Genomic DNA, 20,692 nt, shown 5'->3' with positions numbered 1-20,692 from the left:
AAATGAAACCTAAGGAACACAATGCGTTTCTAAGAATCACACAATAACATCTACACATTTCTGTGCTATTTGTGTCACCAGCAATTGTTCAGCATCATCCTCACATCACGTCTGTTAAAGCCTCAGACTTCTGACAGCAAACACACGCGGTCCTCCGCTCATTACCCATGAGTCCTTTCACTCATCTGTTTACTTGAGCATCACTGTGTTCATGACAGGATCGGCTCTAATGATGACTGTTCTCGTGTCCACAAACCTTCATTTAAAACAACACAATCCACAGGCTTCTCTAACAGCTCAGAGCTTCAGGCCATCACAACATGACCTCACCGACTGAAGCAGACCACACAAACAGTGACGGCTCACAGCGGAACATGTTTACCACCCGTTTACAAGCTAAACAACATTTATCATCTTTCAGAGTGGAATGCAGCAATTTTTTTACTTTCCTGATGGAAATGATTCATCATGCGATTGTAAAGAATAAAAAGTTTGGATGTACAGCTAATTCTTTCACAATCAGAAAGCTTTGGAAATGACAAATAAATCAAACACCACGGTTACTATAGATCAACCATAGTACTGTAAGAGTCCGTTTGGAAGAGACTTCACAGCAGAAACAGGACTATGATGCTCATCAAATGTTGTCTAGAAAGACAGAGCGCTGATAGTAAACCGTGTGTACGAGTCATAACGGACGACAGCTAGTATGATTCACTGAGACGAAATGAATTCTTTTGAATTATTAATAGTAAAGAATGGTACATGTGTATTACCAAAGTCCTTTCTGCTGCACCGCTGAGAGGGAATCCATTTCAAAAGATGAGAAGAAGAAAAAATTGAGCGTCAAAAGAGACCAGAGAGGGCTGAGAGAGGAGAGTGATGGGCTCGAGGGGATGTGGAGAGGCAGAGAAATGGAACGAGTTGTTTTTGAAAATGAAAAGCAAATCAAAGACCCAGATGCGCTTCTGCGAGCTGTTCTCACTCCTGCATGCAAACCTGTGACGGTGAAAAATACGTGCAGCTGCACAATGAAAAATACGATGCATTAGAAGAACCACTGTGCACTGATGAGAAGAGAGTTTGAACAGAAAAGCTGTTTAGTGACTCTGAAAGGTGAGAAAAAGCAATGATGAGTGGACAGGCAAAAGACAGAGAGAGAGAGAGAGAGAGAGAGAGAGGAGGGGGTATGGAGGAAGGAACAGTGCTTTTTCTTGCATTATGGAGCAGAAGGTGGAGCATCTGGATATCATCTCAAAGACACAGGAGATCATGGTCAAGACGCTCACGCTGAGACACTGATGAGTGGACACACACACACACACACACACACACACACACACACACACACACGCACACACACTCACACATACGCGCACATTCCCACACAACACACACACATGCATATATGCGCAAACACATAATACACACATGCATATATGTACAGACACATGCGCGCGCACACACACAACACAACACACACGCGCACAGAATCTCATCAATTAACATTTATCCTTAGAATATAAATAAACATTTTGGCGGCCGCAGTACATTATGAAAGTAGCCCAAAAACCTGCGGCTCCATAATTTTTCCCGCAACTGCATTTTAAAAATAGCCCAATTGTGCGGGAAAACCTCGACCCTGGCAACACTGGCGCTTACAGCGAACCGGGCGGGGCCAATAGCCTCGGACCTCGAGCTCAGAGGCTGAAATCATGCCGCGTTACAATACAAAATACAAAGTTCCACCAGCCAGAGGGAGATGAATGACACCACACGCGTCTATTCACCAACAGGAAATAGAACTTGCTTGCGGGATTTTTGATTTGTTAATGTCTCTCGGGTGAAACTTTGTTGTAACGCAAGCATTACTGAACATGTACCGAGTAAAATATTACTGAAAATTGATTAGTAATGCCTTACACTACTGCGTTACAGCAAAAAGTAATATGTTACTGTAATACATTACTTTTGTAACGCATTACTCCCAACACGGCACAACACACACAGAATCCTGTACCACGGTAACCATAGTTTCCAAAAAAATATCACTACAGTTCCCATAAATTATTACTGTAGTAAAACCATTATTCGTTTTCATAAGAGACGTGAAATAATGCCATGTTTTCCTTTAATACATGCGAGTCATTATCGGCGTCAATATGATTAAAAAGCTTTCCTGTAGCTCAGTGGTTAGAGCACTGGTCGATCTTTGAGACGTTACCTGTCGAGCCCCGAAAGTAGGCTAATATGAAAATGAATAGACAAATATATTGTGCCTGATTAATGTTCAGTTTTGCAAACGGTCACTATTGGAGGTCACTATACTGTTGCGGTGCATTACACTTAAAAACAGTTTATTCATAAGACATAAAAATGTCACTTGTTCGTTGTTGTACGTGTTTTTGTGCTTTGACACTGGATGCGCAGGCAAGCGCCGCGAGCGTGGATGATGCACGCATTTCATACTGTCGGCGTATCTGGAGTCGCGGCTCTCTGTCTTCAGCGAATATAACTTACGAGTGTGAGCAACGGGAGATGATGAGAAAGTTTTTAGATGTTAATGGCCCATAAACAATACACACCTTCCGCGAGCATTTCTTCATTTCTTTCAAAAAGTGGTGGGGACACGTCCTACCCGCCAGTTACGCCCATGCGCGCATGTAGTTTAATGTTGAGCTTGTCTGAAAGACAACATCAGTCTCTTCACAAAGTTGTAATCGTGAATGATGGTAAACCGCACAGTTTTCACTACAATCTCATGCGCCAGACGACGTCTCCTGCTGACATCCTATTTATGTCTCAATTAGCCTAATATGATCGCTCATTCATACTACATTGTCAGACCTTCAGCTATTTTGTGAAACAGATCATCATTACCAAGACATTAGTAGACGAGTAAAAGTAAAGAGATAAATGATTTATAAATAGATTGTTATTATTAGGGCCTATTTATAACATTTCCATCTATATCCTGTATTTACTTAATAAAAGCGAAGCAAATAAATGCATCATAGATAACAAATCTTTATACAGTAAATACCTAAATAATTAGGGTCTTGTTAAACTTATTCTTAACCTGGCTTTAATGTCAAGCTGGCATGTGTGAATTAGTCCTTGAGCTGGTGTTTGAAGTGGTGTTTTTCACCTCGTTTTGGCAACTCGACACGTTACAGAGTTTGTTTAGTTGCATCTGAAAAGCGGAACAAAGAATTTCAGGTCATTCAAACAGACCCACAATTATAGGCTCAATAAAGGCCTCGAGCTGGAGGTTCAATCTGGGCTGTTCTTATTTTCAACTTCTTGAGTGGTAGATCTTGCCTTTCAACAATTCCGAGGTCGGAGGTCATGGGCTCAAAAAGGTTGGGTTAGAGCATGGTGCTAACAACGCCAAGGTCATGGGTCGGACCCCAGGGATGCACATAATTAGAAACAAATGTATAGTATAGTGCAATGTCAGTCGCTTTGGATAAAAGCGTCGTCCAAATGTGTAAATCAGTCAATCAGTCCGGACAAAACAACGATCAGCGGCTGAGACTGAGATTACAACAAACCATCAAACAAACATCACTTTCTTCATTCGTTTCGTCTGCAGTGAGATGTTGTTGTTTTTCAGTTAAAGTTCACAGCAGGGTGGCCTGATAAACATGCGTGTAACGGACATCACGTGATAACAGGATTGTTAGCGCACAGCCAACGTGCCTCATGTTTTATGCAGCTTACACAAGCCGAGTATTTGATCTCCTCAGAACACAAGAAGAGCAGAAATAAATGTGTGAGTCATCAGAGACACCAGCTAATTCGAAGTGTCACGGACGCAGTCAGGTGGAAAAAGTCTTTCATTTCCCGTCTCGGCTTCTGACGGATATGAAACTCATCCGGAGCAAAGCGGACCACCGGTCGCACACAAATCCAAACACACCTCCCTGTCAAAGACTCATGATAAGAGGACATGAATACATCATGTGAACACAGGGTTTCAACCTTCAACATACTGTAGACCACTTCATGTCCGTCACATCCAAAAACCACAAAACTTGGAATTCTGAGCTCAAACGTATTTGTAAATGACTGCATTAAAGTGTAATTGTGTGTATCTGCCCAAAGCAACAGATTTTCTACATAGCTGTGATGTTTTGATTTCAATACATGATGTCTATTTATTTGTTTATGGGCAAAGTAGAGCGAGTGATAACGTTCAGTCAGCCAGACGTGATCAAAACAAACCTCTTCAGGGTTATTTTACTGCACACTGTCTGAAAATGATTTTCTACTTTGTGTCAGTGTGACATGTACCCACTCACAAGACAAGCAAATGCTTCTCGGTCACTTCCCATCAGAAAGAAAAATCACAGATCTCTTCTCTCCTACGCAGCAATGAGATTAAATGGAGAGCAAATGGAAACGACTCATCTGAGTCTCAGATATTTCTCCTCAGAAACAGGCACAAATCTCACAAAAAGATGTCAACAATGTGTCAAACTGAGCTCAGACTTGTCAAGTCCGCGATCAAAAGTCAATATTATTGAAGATCTCAATGTGAACTCAAACATTTCTCATCAAATCCAGATTATTTGACCTCTACAATCTACATTCATTTACACCTGCACACTCTTCATGTGTTCACACAATTAGGCCGTGTTCACACTTGACTTCTTTTTTGAAGCTACTAGAGTCTGTTTTACATTATAATCCTATGGAGTAAACCGGGATTTCAAAAAAACACTTTTTTAAACACCAGCGTCTTTTTCTGCAGCTCAGAGTGTCTTTTGAGGTTGAAAAAAGTTCAACTTTTCTGAAAAGAAAAACGTCAAGCACCTTTTTCAGAGCTAACCAATGACAGAGACCTGTCGTTTCCATAAAAACATGCGAGGAACGTGATTGGTCGATAAAGCTCAAGCTCGAAAAAATGGTGGCCGAAACGCCCGTTGGAGCATGGCTTTTTATAAATGTAAGTTTAATTTTCAGTTTCAATAACGTTTCATCGCATTTCTAGTGAGAAATAAGTATTGTTGATTTTAAATATATGATTGCAAAGACGCTCTCGGTTTATAATTCAAATAGACTTCCTTTACGCTGCCTATGAAGCCTGTCTCTCTGAGCTGCCTTCGTGCACAAATGCTATCTTTAAACATTCCCGGCTGCTATTTGTAACTACAACGCTGTGAGCGTTTTTTTTTTATTTACTAAAAAAGCACCGTTGTCAACCTTTTCTTGTCAAAAAAAGACGTCAAATGTGAACACAGCCTTAAATCTTATTTGATTCTTTTTATTTCTCCCGAGCAATTTTGGGAGAAACACAACTGAGAACTGAGAAAACCTGTGAGGAGTATCATTCTCCTGTGGGTTTACATTGAAACTCCACTCACCATATCTGTGTCTGAAACAGGGCCGAAGCTGGTGACATAGATGTCCGTCTTTACGGTGGTCACTCGATCTGTGGACACACAAAAAACAACAATTTGTGAGACTTGACAGATGCTGTTTTTACAGAATGTAACGTTAACCTGACATGTGCATTAACACCATGTTTAGAGAAATGAACTCTATTCAGAAGAGCATGTTTCTCTCGCCAGGTACACATGTAACCATTCACTGTCTGTGTGTTCCACCGATTAAAGGAGTAGTTCACTTTTAAATGAACCCCCACTCACTTTCCATAGGCTTATTTTGAATCAACCTACTCCTTCAACATTTCCAATCTTTCTGTTCCTCTTTCAATTTATTCTCAATATATTCTTCCTTTCTGGAGCATCTTTTATCTCTCCACGGCCTTGAAAAGAGCTCCTGATGTTTCTGCCATTTACTCCAAAACACAAACCTGCAGAAGTGAATTCAGACAGTTGTGTATACAACACACATCTACTAACGCACGCACGCACGCACGCACGCACGCACGCACACACACACACGCGCGTACACACACACGCGCGCACACACACACACACGCGCACACACACACGCGCACACACACACACTTAAACATACCGTAACACACAAAAACAACATATAAAGTATTGCTAACATCATCACTGTGACGAGGGAGGCGTGACGAGAGCCGTGGGAGGAGGAAGCGAGGCCGGGACGCCTCCCTCGTCACAATCACGTTAACAAAACCAACTGATAAAAACATCCACTAGAACTTCTACTTTCGCTGAAAGACTGACAGCATGACAAGACACATGAAAACTGTGAGAAAAATCAAGATTATCACATTAAAATATATTGTTTTTTAACTTTTCCTAAATACATGTATAGAAATTTGACTGTTGCGTTGCTTAAAAGTGAATTTTGAACTTGTTTTCTTTGCCATATCTGAGGTCTGACAAAATACACTGCGTCTTTTCTTTTATTTTCACCTCTTTCTACAGTTTTCATTTTCTGCAAATAAATGCAAAAAGAAAGAAGATTTTGGTTTGAAATTTGGTAGAAATATTGATAGTAGTTCACCGAATGAAACAAATATGATCATTTTACCTCAACACATACATATACAGTAAATAGTACATTTTCAAATCAGAAAAATGGCCTCTTCATTTTTTCCACAGCTGTAAATAAAGTCATCAGAAGAAAGAGAAAGCAGAAGCCTGGCGGGCGTCTCGGGTGTTTCAAACTGACGGGGAGGGAGGGAGGTTTCAGATACGAGACACAGCACGTTATATTAATAGATGTCTAATATAGAGCTGCTTCAATGGGCTCCGAGCCGGAGGAGAGATGTTCAGACGCTTTGAAGGATTTTTCATTCTCTCTTTCTTCTGTTGAACAAACACACGTTGATAAAAATACAAGCGTACTCGCACGACGACAACCACAATCTGCCTAACAAGAAGATATTAGCACTGCTATTAAAACAATGACTCCATTTCTCTCTCTCTTTACAGGATTGCTGTAATTACACAACGTCATTACACTGGCCGCCGTCCCAATGAGGATTGAAGAGATAATATTCACTGACTGGAATTTACACACACTGCTGAGACGTCACAAAAAATAACAATACAAGTAAAACAAAATGTGAAATTTAATGTGAGAAACGGGTTAAAAAAGTCACCCGCAAGAATATCTGCTTTTCTGACCCCTAGAAATACTATAAGAAAGAAAAATCACACATGACATGTCCTTTAATATCTCAATCGTTTCTTCTAGATGAGATCAAATGGATAAGGAATAGAAAGTTTTGCTCAAGTTTCATTCGTGTCTCAGATATTTCTCTTGAGAAAATGAGCCAGAAATGTGTGTGTCATCAGAGTTTGAGAAGAGATCATCAATGTGTCAAACTGAGCTCAGATTCGTCTCGTCTGCAATCACAAGTCAATCTGATTGAAGCTCTCAATATCAACTCAAACATTTCTCATCAAGTTTACTCAAATCCAGATGATTTGACCGCTACAATCTACATTCATTTACACCTGCAGACTCTTTATTATCCTAAGTCTCAATGAGAATGACAGGGAAAAATGAAGATTGAAGACATTATTGATACAGATTTGATCTGGCATTCTAGCAGAATCAATAGACGTCTGGAAAGGTTACAAAAATACAAAACCTGCCGAAAACCGGAGTGGTTTGAGTGTAAAAGGCTTTTAAAGAGCATCTGCTGCCATGTGTGTGGATCAGGTGTTATCATTCTGCAGGTGAGGTGGGTGTTTTGTTAGCCGTGTGTGTGTCTGAGTGAATATAAAGTGGCTCTGTGGGGTCTCGGGGGGCAGGGCTGACAATCAGACTGAGGAGCTTTATAAAGACACACTCTAATGGACATTAGATGATTCACAGGGCTGTAGAGGGATGTGACTGAGGGAATGCCCTCTATTTAAAGAGACAGTTCACCTAAAAATAAAAAGGATCAGCGCTTATTCATCCTCATGTCATTTTAAATCTATATGACTTTCCTTCTTCTGCACACAAATGAAGATATTTCGAAGAACGTTGATAATCAAACATTACTGAACGCCATTGACTTTCATTGCGTACATTTCTCAAAATATCTTCTTTTGTGTTCCACTGAAGAAAGGCTCGAACTGTCCCTTTAAATCCCTCCCAGACAGCATCCTACCTGAAACACACTGAAACGTGCAATGACTAAGAACAACACACCAACAGTTTCTCATGACAATGTGTGTGTGTGTTGACGAAGCGACTTGATCAAACACTACATTCCGAAACGACCAAATGAAAACATTCCCAACAGCAAAGGCAAACGCTGTGATGTCACCTCGAATGAAATAAACGGCCTCTCGAGGGCAGAATGCTTTTCAAATGTGCTTTATGCTTCTTAAAGTCCCATTTATGAGGTCATTATATCTCCACTCCGGCAGCATTCAACTCATTCATGAAGGATGAGAGACACGGCAGAACTCAATCAGGCATGAACACGAGCGGATGACAGTAACCCGTCCTGAGATGAACGCGCTGCTGGATTGTGTTGAGGGCGTCTGGTCTCAGGCGATGGGAACATCGACCGCTCGGATCGCTCTCCCATGAGTCTGAACGGAGAGGCGGAGCGCGGGACCACAGATAAACCATTTACATGGAGAAACCCACTTGTGTGTAATAAAGGCTGACGGACATCACAACAACACGCTTGTATTTAAATGTTCATATTTCTATGTGTTTAATGATGGACATCGTCCATCACAGAAATGTCGACATCACTCTCTCTCCCTCTCTCTCTCTCTCTCTCTCTCTCTCTCTCTCTACATGTTTTTGATCATGTTCTCTCATTTAGATCTGTCTGAATTGTTATGTTCTCTGTACAATATTTCCTGATAATTTTCTCTTTTCTTAAAAACTATAGATATATATATGTACCTTTAAAGAGACAGTTCAGCCCAAAATGAAAAACAAAAACAAGAGAAGATAACCAAACAACACTGAACCTACACAAAGCCACTACACTCTTTAAGTTGTCTGTCTGGTTCCCCTTAAACATAAACATGGTTTATCTACAGCCAAAGTCCGTCGTGCCACTCGGCGGCCATCTTTGCCGGGCAGTTATTACGTAAGTCAAACAAGACGTGAATGGGAATCCTGATAATTCTACAATCGCCAGCTAAAATCCTTATTAAAAACAACATTTAAGGTTTAAGGTTTGTTCCCTATGATCGAATTGCCTTTAAAAACATTATTTTTCATGGTGCTGTAGCTTCGCTAGAGCGGCCATATTGAGCGATGCGTTCCTTTTTTATTTTGTTCATACAAATCTTGTTCATATTAATATCTTTGCTACATCAGGCGTCTTCAACTACTTTTCTTTGAGGGCCAGAATCCAACTTTACTGCATTTGCTACTTTTATACTGTGTGTTACTTATAGGTCATATATTAAAACATGCACAAATATTGCATCCAGTATTTTTCGCCATTTCATGATATTTAATTAAAAGGGATATTGTCTTTTGAATTGTATTCCTTAATGCGTTAGTTTACCCAAAATTAAATTGCTGTTAATTTACTCCCAGTACATCCATGATGTGGGTGGCATTGTTTTTTCAAGAAGATGTTTAGTTGAATGAATTAAAGTCAAATCAAAAATGCTTTGTACAAAAGTAATCCCTGCCCTTTGTGACGTTAAACTGGCGTCTTATAACGCGAATCAGTTGATCTGTGATAGAAACCAAACACTTCGGGTGAATTGTAATCGCATTCATGTCCCCTATTGAAGTTCCTTTGTGACGGGTTACATTGATTCACTGAATTCATTGATTTGATTATTGACATTCTGATGAAACATTGACAGCACGCTCATGACCTCTTGCATCTCAGAATGACGTAAAGCGCTTCAGGACAGCAGAATATTCCATTACCAAGTCCAAACTGATTCATGAGCCATCCGGTCACACCTGAGGTCAAAGTTCGTAGGTGAAATCTCACACGAGAGCGTGACATGCGCGGCTCATTCAACCGGGTCGTTGTTAGCCAATCCAATCCCCTAATGGAAAAACGTCACAACATCACGTTTGAGAAATGAGAGTCAACAGAGAGCGGCTTTTACATTAGTTATGTGTCGTACACAATGAGAGCAGACAAATCACATGCTGTTTTCATACAGTTCTGTGGTCACATCAGTGCCGTAGGATATGTGTTTCTCCCTTTATCATCATAACCTCATAAAATACAGCAATAAAACTGCACAAAAGAGGTGATGCCATTTTGTATGAGAGGTAAAATGCTGGATGCATACGAAACATCTGAAATGGCACCTTATGGATGACTGAATTAAAACATCTCAAAAACGCAGTAAAATTGCATATCATAATACATTATATTAGGTTAAACAGTGAAAAACTTCAAATAGATTTTTAAAATTAGTTTATTATGATCAGATTTGATTATTTTATATTCATATTATGATTATCGCAGGCAAAATAAAATACATTAATAATTACAAAATGAAATGTTTTTAGAAACAAGTTAATAATGCTATCAGTTAAATTTGTGCATGCGTGTGTTTTTCATCAGCAGGTCGGTAAATCCAGACACTGAATGTGTTCCTCACCTCCCAGTCCGGGTCTCAGGCGATTATCGTAGCCGTCCAGCAGACGGTCCAGGATCCGTGTGAACAGCGTGATGTTGTTTTTAAAGGCGTCTGTTGTGGAATCTGCACACACAAATCTGCAGAACAGAGATGAAAACATCAAGCACGCAGTCTCATAACTCATCTGAGAGACCAAACACAAAAGACAGAAAAGAAGACTTCTGGGAGCACAGTCTGACTGGAATGAGGAATTATGGGTCTCTGATGAAACAAGTTTTGCAACGGCAACTCTCATCTCACACTTTCAAAGAGTCAGGACACCCGATTGAAATTCAATGATAACTCGTATCCCGAGTTGAGACTCATCTTGACGTTATTAGAAGGTTCTGTTGTTGGGTTCCTGGTGTTCTAGCAACAGTGAAGTCCATGTGTCACGCTGCTAAAGAACATTAACATACTTAAGCATAATTGGGTGAATTAGCATGAGCAATCACGCTTACATTATAAGAGTCGACCTGATGGTTTGCCAGCTGACTGTTAAACCTCTCCAATGTAAAAGCACTCAGCTCCGTTCCAAAATCTACTGAGCTCACTCCATAAACCGAGTTTAGTGAAGCATCATCGTGTTTATCTGTGCAAATATTATTCAGAAAGATTACACGAGAGGAATTATGCTTGACAAATATACACAGATTCAAAGGCACAATCACATGCCTCACAGGCAATCCCAGAATACATTGTGAAAAGCGTAGCAGAAAATACAGTCAAGATGCCAAATGAACAACGCTCGGTGGTTTAGAGCGTGGCGCTGGTCATGGGTTGGATCCCAGGGATTGCACATACTCAGATACAAATGTATAGTGTCATGCACTGTAAGTCGCTTTGGATAAAAGTGTTATTAATGTAAAGTGTTATTAATGTAAAGTGTTATTAATAGACATTCATAGATGTTTGTTTTAATATGATAAACAGATGCAATCTAACTAAACACAAACTACTTCACCAAAAAAAAAAAAGATTTAAAAAAGATTTATTGACGAATTATCTAATTCAATTCAATTAGAATTCAAAAGAATGTTTTGAAAATAAATGAAAGGGATGAAAATACTGTCATCATATATTCTTCAGCGAAACACAAAAGAAGATTTTTTGAGAATGTCTCAGTGGTTCATACAATGGAAGTCATTGGAATTCAATGTCGTTTGATTTTCAACATTATTCAAAATATCTTCTTTTGTGTTCTGCAGAAGAAAGAAACTCATACGGTTTGACATGTGAGGAGGAATAAATGATTCTCATTTCTGGCTGAACTGTCCCTTTAAGATTTTTCCCATAAGATCCAATCTGAATGTATTCCTATGCTTTTAAGAGAATCACTAGCCGACTTCATTCTGCAACAGAAGCACGTGATTGTGTGAGTTCTGCTGAACATGATTTCTGTCCAAAACACTCCAAAGTGGTTCAGCTGGCAAATCACCATATTGTGTATCATCCTGCGCAGCGCCAAGAGGAAACTCCTCATTACAGGACAAATGTGCTTTAATTTCCACATAAACCACACATACATCAAAAGTATTTAATCATGTAAAACTGAAGCCTGTTTTTAGACCAAATAAACCTGCGTTAAGAAAAGAATTTCAACTTTTTTGTATTTTTGCATTGGTAATAACAATGACCCATTTACAAAGAAGAATTCTTCTGTTCATGCTCTTTTTTTTTGGTTGAAGGACAAACCTCTCCCCTGTGTTTCATTCTCGTGACCCAGATTAGAATCTGAACCTGTCTGGAGTAATTCAGTGCTCATGAAAAGCAGCAAAGCATATTTCACCAATCAACTTCACGGCACACGCTGAGGATTGGATTGCTCATCACATAGGTTTATATTATATTGGATTATTGATTGGTTTGCCAAGGTGTGACATGTTCTGTCTCAGGAGAGTGAAGGTCTAAATCGATGAGTTCATATGAATAAAAGGCACGCAGTCAATCGCCTTAAGTCCAAGTTTGGAATGAAAATGAACGTGAGCTGAGCGTGTGGGAAGCGGTCAGAACCATTACAATTATTAGTGGTCACCGTTTAATGACAGCTGTCGGACACAAAAGCATGCTGGAAGGTTAAGCCACTTCATTTCTGCTTGATCAAAACAAGCTGAATTTCAACAACACAATCTGGAGGGTTGTCCATATTTTACGCAAAAATGGTTTGAAACACCCAGCATTTTCAGAGCGTATAAAGTTATATCTGATAGAAAGGTTTTCGTTTTGATGGCAAAAATAGGACTCAACCCTGACCGTGTCCGATAATCAATAGTTTCAGGAAACCTCCTCAAACTAGGAGTGTTCATCTTGCGTTAAGTATTCCTCATTAAATAAACATGAACCCAGTCTCTGTCAATCTTGCCCATTAGAGCGAGTTCTTGTGGCGAGTCGGACGCGTAAGTCTCCAGTTACGCACGGACACAAGAGGATACCTTTACGACATTTATCAACATAGACATTCATTTCGTGTATTAAAATGAATGCACGCTCTTAAGAGCGTTAAATTACACACGTATAGAATGCAAGCAGTTACCTTGTGTGCCAAAACAGCGTTAGAGAGAATAAGAAAAGATGAAACAGCCTTTCCCTCATTTCTGCAAGTCGAACCTGTAGATAAAACAGAAAACTAAAGACTTAAATATACAAACCAGGTGAATGATCTGTGATTAGTTCATGCAAAATCATGTAGATCACAATCGGAGGGTTAAGTTGGTCATCAGTCCAAACGCGCACGCCGGCGGTCCTTACGACCCACCTGCTGGATCTCAGACTGGATGTCATGAGTATACGAAGATACATCCTATAATATTCACCGACACGACACAGTCATGATATGAATATCAATACGATGCGCTCGAGCGCTTACAAAAAACACAAAATGAGACAGAAACACGACAAAGTGTCCTCGGCATAAACGCGTCCTGAAATCTTCCAACATATAACTATGGCACACACGATGCGCATCAGTGACCATTTACACACACGAGCATTTATACAAACACACAAAAGAGAGAACACCCACCTGTAATACACCAGAGCTCGATTTACTGTGAACGGAAGCGGCTCAAATAAAACCGGAACGTGAAAGTTTATTCCCAGACGCTGGACGCGATCACGAACGTGACTGAAGAGCGCGCACGTGGATCGTGAACGAGCGTTAATAAATTCCCATCGTGGAGATGATAATGTATTATAATATGAGATGCGCGATATCAGTTTGCGGGGGTCCCCAGATCCTCTCCAGTGCGCGCCCCCTTCTCCCTCTCTTTAACTACCGCACCTGATCCGCTGTGATCTTCAATCCTGCTTACTCAACCTCATACTGCTCACTGGATATTTTTTCTCCTGAAAGAAAGAAAAGGGGGGATAACTACAAAGAAAAAGATCGCGCGCACAGAACTGGGTCCTAAAGGCTGTTAGACTAGGTTTTCCTGTCGCATCCACAAAAACACAAATACTGTATAATAGTGTTGCGTGTGATAGTGTATTCTGTTCTATTTATTGTGCAGTATGGACACAAGATGATGGCAGTGTAGTTATGCATAACAGTCACTGGAATCCTGTGAAATATTGACACTATTGAGCTTTGCCACTAGGCTTAGGTTAGGTTAACTCCAACTCAACTCAACTTTATTTATATAGCGCTTTTACAATTTTCATTGTTACAAAGCAGCTGTACATGAGACATATTGACTATAAGCAAAATAATTAAAGTTGTACCTGCAGAAACAAGAAAAGGTTGAAAACACAGAAGACAGACATACCCATGTACAAAACACTCCACACACACAATATGCACACGTACTAACACACATAGACATAGACACACACACACACGGATGTGCACGCACACACACAACACACACACACACACACACGTACGTACACAGACAAGTACGCACACACACACACACGCTCAGTGAGAGCACACATTTAGGATAAAGGAGAGAGAAGCACAGGTCAAATATAACAGACTATAAATTCCTATATGCAATATTAATTAAGTAAAACTTTAAAATTCTAAAGCAGCCCCCCCGGTCAGGCAGATAGTGCAAAAACAGTATGCAAACGGTGGCGAGGAACCCAAAACTCTAATGGAGAAAAAAAACCTCAGGAGAACCCAGGCCCAACCAGGGGATTCCAGTTCCCCTCTGGCAAAAGCTGCTGCCTCTGCACAAGCTCCAGAGAACTTGCACAACAAGGCTTAATAAAATAAATAAACTTAATAATAAAATAAATTATAGTTTAAGATTATCATTAATAATCTAATAGCATTTGTAATTTTGTGGTGAAGACATGTCAAGAGACCGCTTCCTTCTTTATCCAGCTCTATCATCTCAGCTCTTGTCAGGTCCCCACTTCCCATTCTCCGTTCTACCATCAGGTCAGGCCATGAACTGCATCCTGCTCGCTGTGACATTAACTCCAGGTTAATGTCTTTTTAAACCTGAGGTTAAAAGAAATCATATAAAGTCGCTGAGGATAAAATCATCTGCTAGTGAGTAAATGTAAATATGAAACTCACCATCATGTCGTTCCAAAGCTGCATTTCATTCTCTGTGCAAGTTACACAAACATGTCATACAGTGACAGCAGATGTGTTTAGTGGAGACGAGAGACGTTTCCACATCAAGAAGACAAACAGTTATTAAAACAAGCTGCGTGCTGTGCTTACCCAATCAAAGAAATTCATCTCGTGAAATATGCTAATAAGGTTGTTTACAAATGCACGTGTGAAATCTTTGAACCTGACAGTTCAGAAAAATTACAAGCGCACAATAACCTATGAACAATGTGAAACAGTGAACAACACAGGATTTTGTTAATCCATGGCTTACAACTTTACAAAACAACACTTAAAAAAATCCCGTAAAAAAAAAACGGAATTTTCTGTAAACTGGAAAAACAGAAATATACCATACATTTTTTTTCTGTAAAATTATAGGATATAAGGGTATACATTAAAATGTTCTCCCCATTTTTCTTGTAAATGTGTTGTCTTGTTCTATAATTGTATAGTTTTTGACCGTATTTCAAACTTAAAAAAAAAGAAATCTTGTTTAAAAAAGCAGCTGGGGCGCCAGAAATATATGCTAAAATAACAGGGTTTCCCTGTAAAATTACATTCCTCCTCTTTTTCTTGTAAATGTGCGGTCTTTTCTGTAATTTAGTGGTTTTTGATCATATTTTAAAAAAATACATAAAAATCTGTAAAAAAAACAGATTTTTTTTTTTACATTAACGTGGAAAAGCTGTAAAACTAACAGAAAAATTCTGAAAAGTTCGTTTTTACAGTGAAGATTTAGAATTGTGGTCGGAATGAACGCCACTTCTCTGGTCTAAGATCAGGTCTTTTAGTTCTGCATTATTAATGCCTCAGATTTCAACATGAAACATCTTTTATCAAAGCTCTCCCGGGAATATTTGATGTCCATCTGTGATATGAATAGCAGGGGGTTTCACCAAAAAACCGGGTGCATATGTTTGTGTGCGCCCACACTGAATCACACCACCATTAAGTGGATACAAACCTTCATCTTGAAGATCTAAGAAATCTGTAATAAACGTTATAATAATGTTTTATGGCCGCTCTCTTCCTCAGAATATTTATTGATGATGGGGCGGCATTCGTGTAATGCGTCAGACACAATGAGATCCTTCATCTTAAATCAAAAACAGAAGACAGACAATGAACTGTCCCTTGGAAACTGAATCTCACTGTGCGCCACTTCAGATGGTCTGTAATTGAATTGCAAAACAGTGGTATTAATGACCCTCGGGGACTAATCGAGCGTGTCTGCCCACACTAGACCAGCAAATATGCAACTTTCCTTAAAAGCAATTTATTTAGAAGCCCATATTCATCGTTGATTGAGTCCAGATGATGAATCTGTAACAGCTCTCCAGAATCTGCATGAATATTTAAAGGAGAAACGCAGCCGTGTTGGCCCGCGGTCACAAAGAGACAAATGATGAGGTGAAGTTAAATGTCAGTGCATGGTCACCAATGGAAATATACTTTCTTCTCTGCTGTCACTGGAATGTTTGGACCATCTTGAATAACAATGAGCTCAAACTGAATTTTTCAGTATGCTGAATGATAAACTGGACATGTTTTTAGACTTTCATTTTTGGATTGCCACTTCAGACAAGTTGGCTCAAAAATGCAAAACCACAATTTTAATTGTGAAGACGATAGAATCACATAGAAATGTGTGCTTATAATTCAAGGTATGAATGAGATCACGTCACATAAATGTCCCGGAGAACATTACAGTTTATCACACGGCTCGTTGGAATGCTTGATTCTGATTGGCCAGTCGCGGCATTTACAGGTTCGTTATTCCCAGATAACAATTATGACATTATCCCTTACTTATTGTTGCATACTTTCATAACACACCGCAAAACTGAATTGTAAGAGCTTTCTTACTATTTTTGCCGTGTTTTTCAGTACAAATGTGTAAAAACTCTTAAATCAGGATACATTTACTTAAGAATAAAGCTGACATAAGGTTTTAAGATTTTTAAATAAAGTGAGTTTATGCTTAAAACAAGCAAAAATATCTAGCAATGGACTGAATTCAAGTTTATTTTCTTACCCCACTGGCAGAAACTCACTTCATTGAAAACATCTTTAAGAAGAACAATACCTTAAGTTATTCTGCTTCTCAAGTCAATTAAATCTTGATTTAAGAATTTTTAGACATTTGTATTGGGAAACAAGAAAAAATACCAAGACATTTCTTCGATTTCATTTTTTGACAGCGTGTTATTGTAATTATAGCAGATGGGATTTAGTGCATACTGCAGAGTATGCCGTAAACGGTATGCTAGCATTCTACTCCAGATGTAGAGCACTCATCGTGTATGCATGTGTGTTCAGAAAGAAATACTCTATACAGTCTCAAGTAAAAATGTATGCATTATTGAATAGCCGTTTCCCCCCCAAAGAATATGACAATTGACAATAAAGTTATAGAATATTCAGTTTATGGGCTTCCATTTATGCACATATCAATGAAAAAAGATGCACCCAACTGAGTGCATACGTTTTTATGTGCTTTTTTAGAATTAATATACATCTTGGCGCTTCCATCCAGCATTTTTTAATGCCAAATCTCAAAATGCACATAAAAACGATGGAAAGATGTTTACCGAGAGCTACGAAAAAACTAGTGTGTTGTCACGTTTAACTCATACTAGTAACGTCTTAAAAATAAAAACAGCAATTCAACAATCACAATCTAACTGGGTCTACAAATGTCTCACCATTAGGCAATCCAAACTTAAAAAGAGTCAAGAGAAAAAAATATATAATGTGCTTTTGTAGATTTTATGAAAAGAAATTATGAAATTATGCTTAGTAGAATTATGTTCCTGTTTTTAACACAAAAAAAGAGTTAAAATAACAAAAAAATCTTTACAAATTTTTAAAAAAGATTTTAATTATTTTTATTGAATAAATTATTAAGTAAATCCAACTCAATTCTATTATGTTAAACCCGTTTAAATTGGTCAAATTAAGTTTACTTATTTATTTTGTGTTGAGATGACATAAATCATCACTTTGCCAGTTGATCTGTAGTTCCCAGCATGCTTTGCATCTGACTGCATTAGGAGATTAATTTTTCAGATTAACTGTCATTTTAAGTGTTTTTCTGTAAAAAGAACGACTTGTTCATGTTTTTTCTTGATTTATCTTTGAGATTTAGGAGAGTTTTGGTATTATTTTAAGTGGTGCTTGTGCCTATAGGCTGAGGGAGGCACAATATGAGTCATGAAGTGTGTTATTTCACTTATTGAGCATTAAGTGTGCTAATGCCAGTTCAGAGACCACCAGTCTCTTCTCACTTGACCATCTATGATGTCAAAAATGATGTATTTCAAAAGTACCGTGAACCGTGAAGTTTGAGTTAGACACGCGTAATCGTATTTTATTTGCTTACTTTTAGTAATATTTATTTAATATTTTAACAAATACTAAATGTATTTAATAAGTAGAATTTACTTGACTTGAATTATAGCAGCACATTTTACTAGGAAATATTTGTGCAAATTGTTACGAGGATTTTATGACGTACTGTACATTCTACAAGTTATTTTTTTCAGTGTAGATGGATATAAAAGAACAGGCATCAGAGGAGCACAATGCATTGTGGGCTACAGTTCCATGCACACTATAAAGGCACAGGGCACATTGTGTAAGTTCTAGTGTGTCGTTTACTATTTTGAACATAAACAATGTAAAAACGCACAAGAAGCATCTAGAATTGCTTGTTCAATAGGTGGATGACCTCTGAAACACGTCTCAATTCAACAGCAGCTCCCGAAGAAAAGCCAAGAGACAACACAAGGAAATTTCATCTCAGCTCGACCACAATGTTGAGAAAATGGCTCACTTAACTGTAATGACTAGCGTGATGCTGTTATTACCATCTTTGGGTTCGTCGAGTGTCAGCGTTCCTTCAGCTCTCAAAATCACACTGATATTGTGTCACGACGCCCGCGGTCAGGTTCCATTCATAATGTGTCCCATAAGGCCGCGGGGCGATGATGGCGCCTAACTGAGGCTGTTAGTGGGACGGAATTCATCTGACCTGAAAAACATTTTGAGATGAAACAACAGCAAACGAAACATGACCTGTGACGTCCTTTCCGAGAGAACTGTTGGGGATAATGTGTGGTTCGCTGTACTCCATTAAAGAGGACGTTTCTCAGATTATGTTTTGCTTCCCCGCCTCAGTGCAAGTCATTCAAAGATGCAAAATAAAACGTTCTCTCTCTCAAGGTCTTTGCACATACAGTTTGAAATGTTCGTATGCGTTTTTTGGTATTTGGCGCTCGTTTGTACGGTGTCTCTGAATTGTCAAACCGTCTCTCAAAATACTTGCTACGGATGTGAAAAATGCAGAAAATCGAACCCAGTCCGGTTTGTTATATGAGGTCGTATTTATCTTTTAACGTGCGGAAATTTCGGACTGGATGTGCAATGGCCTTCCCGCTGGTCGAACCCTGATCACACGGTTCCCTGAAACTCAAGCACATTTCTCTGCTCTTTCAAGCGTGCGGAAATAAACCCAATCCGTTTGTTCAGATGTGTCACGGGCTCTCGGGTGTTCAGCATCACACGGTTCCACACGTCACCGTTGGCCGGCACGCGGAGACAGACGGATTCCAGCAGAGACCCTCGCTGACCGGACGCACACGTGCAGACATTCTCGTTGAGATAATGGCACCCGGAACACAGCTGAGAAGTTTTAATTGGAATTAATGAGGTTGTTAGGAGTTACACTGCTGTTTAAGAACAGACGTTATTTAGATTTGTACCTCTGAAACACCTCTCGACACGTTCCATTACATCTGAAATGAGTCATTCAAGCTAATTCATGCATTCAAAATGCTCTTTTTAGAAACACTTCAAGCTACAATATAATTTCATTTTAAGTCATTTACTCACCCATGTGTAGTTTTAAACCCATTGGATGTTGTTCTGTGGAACACAAAGAAGTGTTTTCATACATGTATGGCGGCGGATGAAGGGTGTGTGATAATATATTTCAGCTCAATCCCGTGGGAGACGTTCTGATGAGAACATACAAAGAATCATAACACACACGTGCCTCAGCTCCCCGTGAGGAACATGTGGGCGTCCAAACACAATCTTTACAGCCTATAAATAGGTTTTTTTTACCCTTCTGCGAGCTCGGTCGTAATATTCTCCCAAATTACATTGTGTGGTTTCTCTCTGAGCTCTGTGCCTCTTATCAGCAGAATCGCAGGGCTAATGGAAGAACTCTTTTATTGCTTTCTGCCTCATCTAATGCTTCCAAATGCAGATTTTCAATGCATGCATAAAAACATTTCTCAGGCCAAAAGGTTCTTGCTGTGAGGAAGTAAAGTTTACATGAACATAGAAAAGAAATCTTTACAACTAACAAAACACAGAGCTTTTATAAGAGAAGATACTACATTATTACTATTGCTCCCAGTCACATGTTTATATAAACCCATTTCAGCATTAAAAAGGCATCATTTAGCAACACCCTAGTAACCAACCAGAACACCTTAGCAACTGCACAGCATGATCAAACACACACAACAGACTCATAGCGTCTCTTTACAAAGAAAGCAGAATGCAGGTGTTTTATTAATCCTGCGTCAGATTGTTTTTAAACAGA

At 39.2% G+C, this 20,692-nt stretch overlaps 1 protein-coding gene across 1 annotated transcript in view; it reads right to left on the bottom strand.

Annotated features, from left to right (window-relative positions):
- LOC130563956 (gamma-aminobutyric acid receptor subunit alpha-2) overlaps nucleotides 1-14,733 on the bottom strand; it is a 39,604-nt gene extending 24,871 nt beyond the window's left edge. The window contains exons 1-4 of the mRNA XM_057349789.1: nucleotides 13,534-14,733; nucleotides 13,045-13,118; nucleotides 10,494-10,609; nucleotides 5,370-5,437 (exon numbers count right to left, since the gene is read on the bottom strand). Coding sequence (XP_057205772.1) covers nucleotides 5,370-5,437; nucleotides 10,494-10,609; nucleotides 13,045-13,103 — 243 coding nt within the window. The 5' untranslated portion in view covers nucleotides 13,104-13,118; nucleotides 13,534-14,733. The remainder of the gene's footprint in view (nucleotides 1-5,369; nucleotides 5,438-10,493; nucleotides 10,610-13,044; nucleotides 13,119-13,533) is intronic.
- Between the last annotated feature and the right edge of the window lie 5,959 nt (nucleotides 14,734-20,692).

This window comes from Triplophysa rosa, linkage group LG13 (genome assembly GCF_024868665.1).
Source record: "Triplophysa rosa linkage group LG13, Trosa_1v2, whole genome shotgun sequence".
NCBI classification, from domain to species: domain Eukaryota; kingdom Metazoa; phylum Chordata; class Actinopteri; order Cypriniformes; family Nemacheilidae; genus Triplophysa; species Triplophysa rosa.
This window is presented reverse-complemented; position numbering and strand designations above follow the sequence as displayed.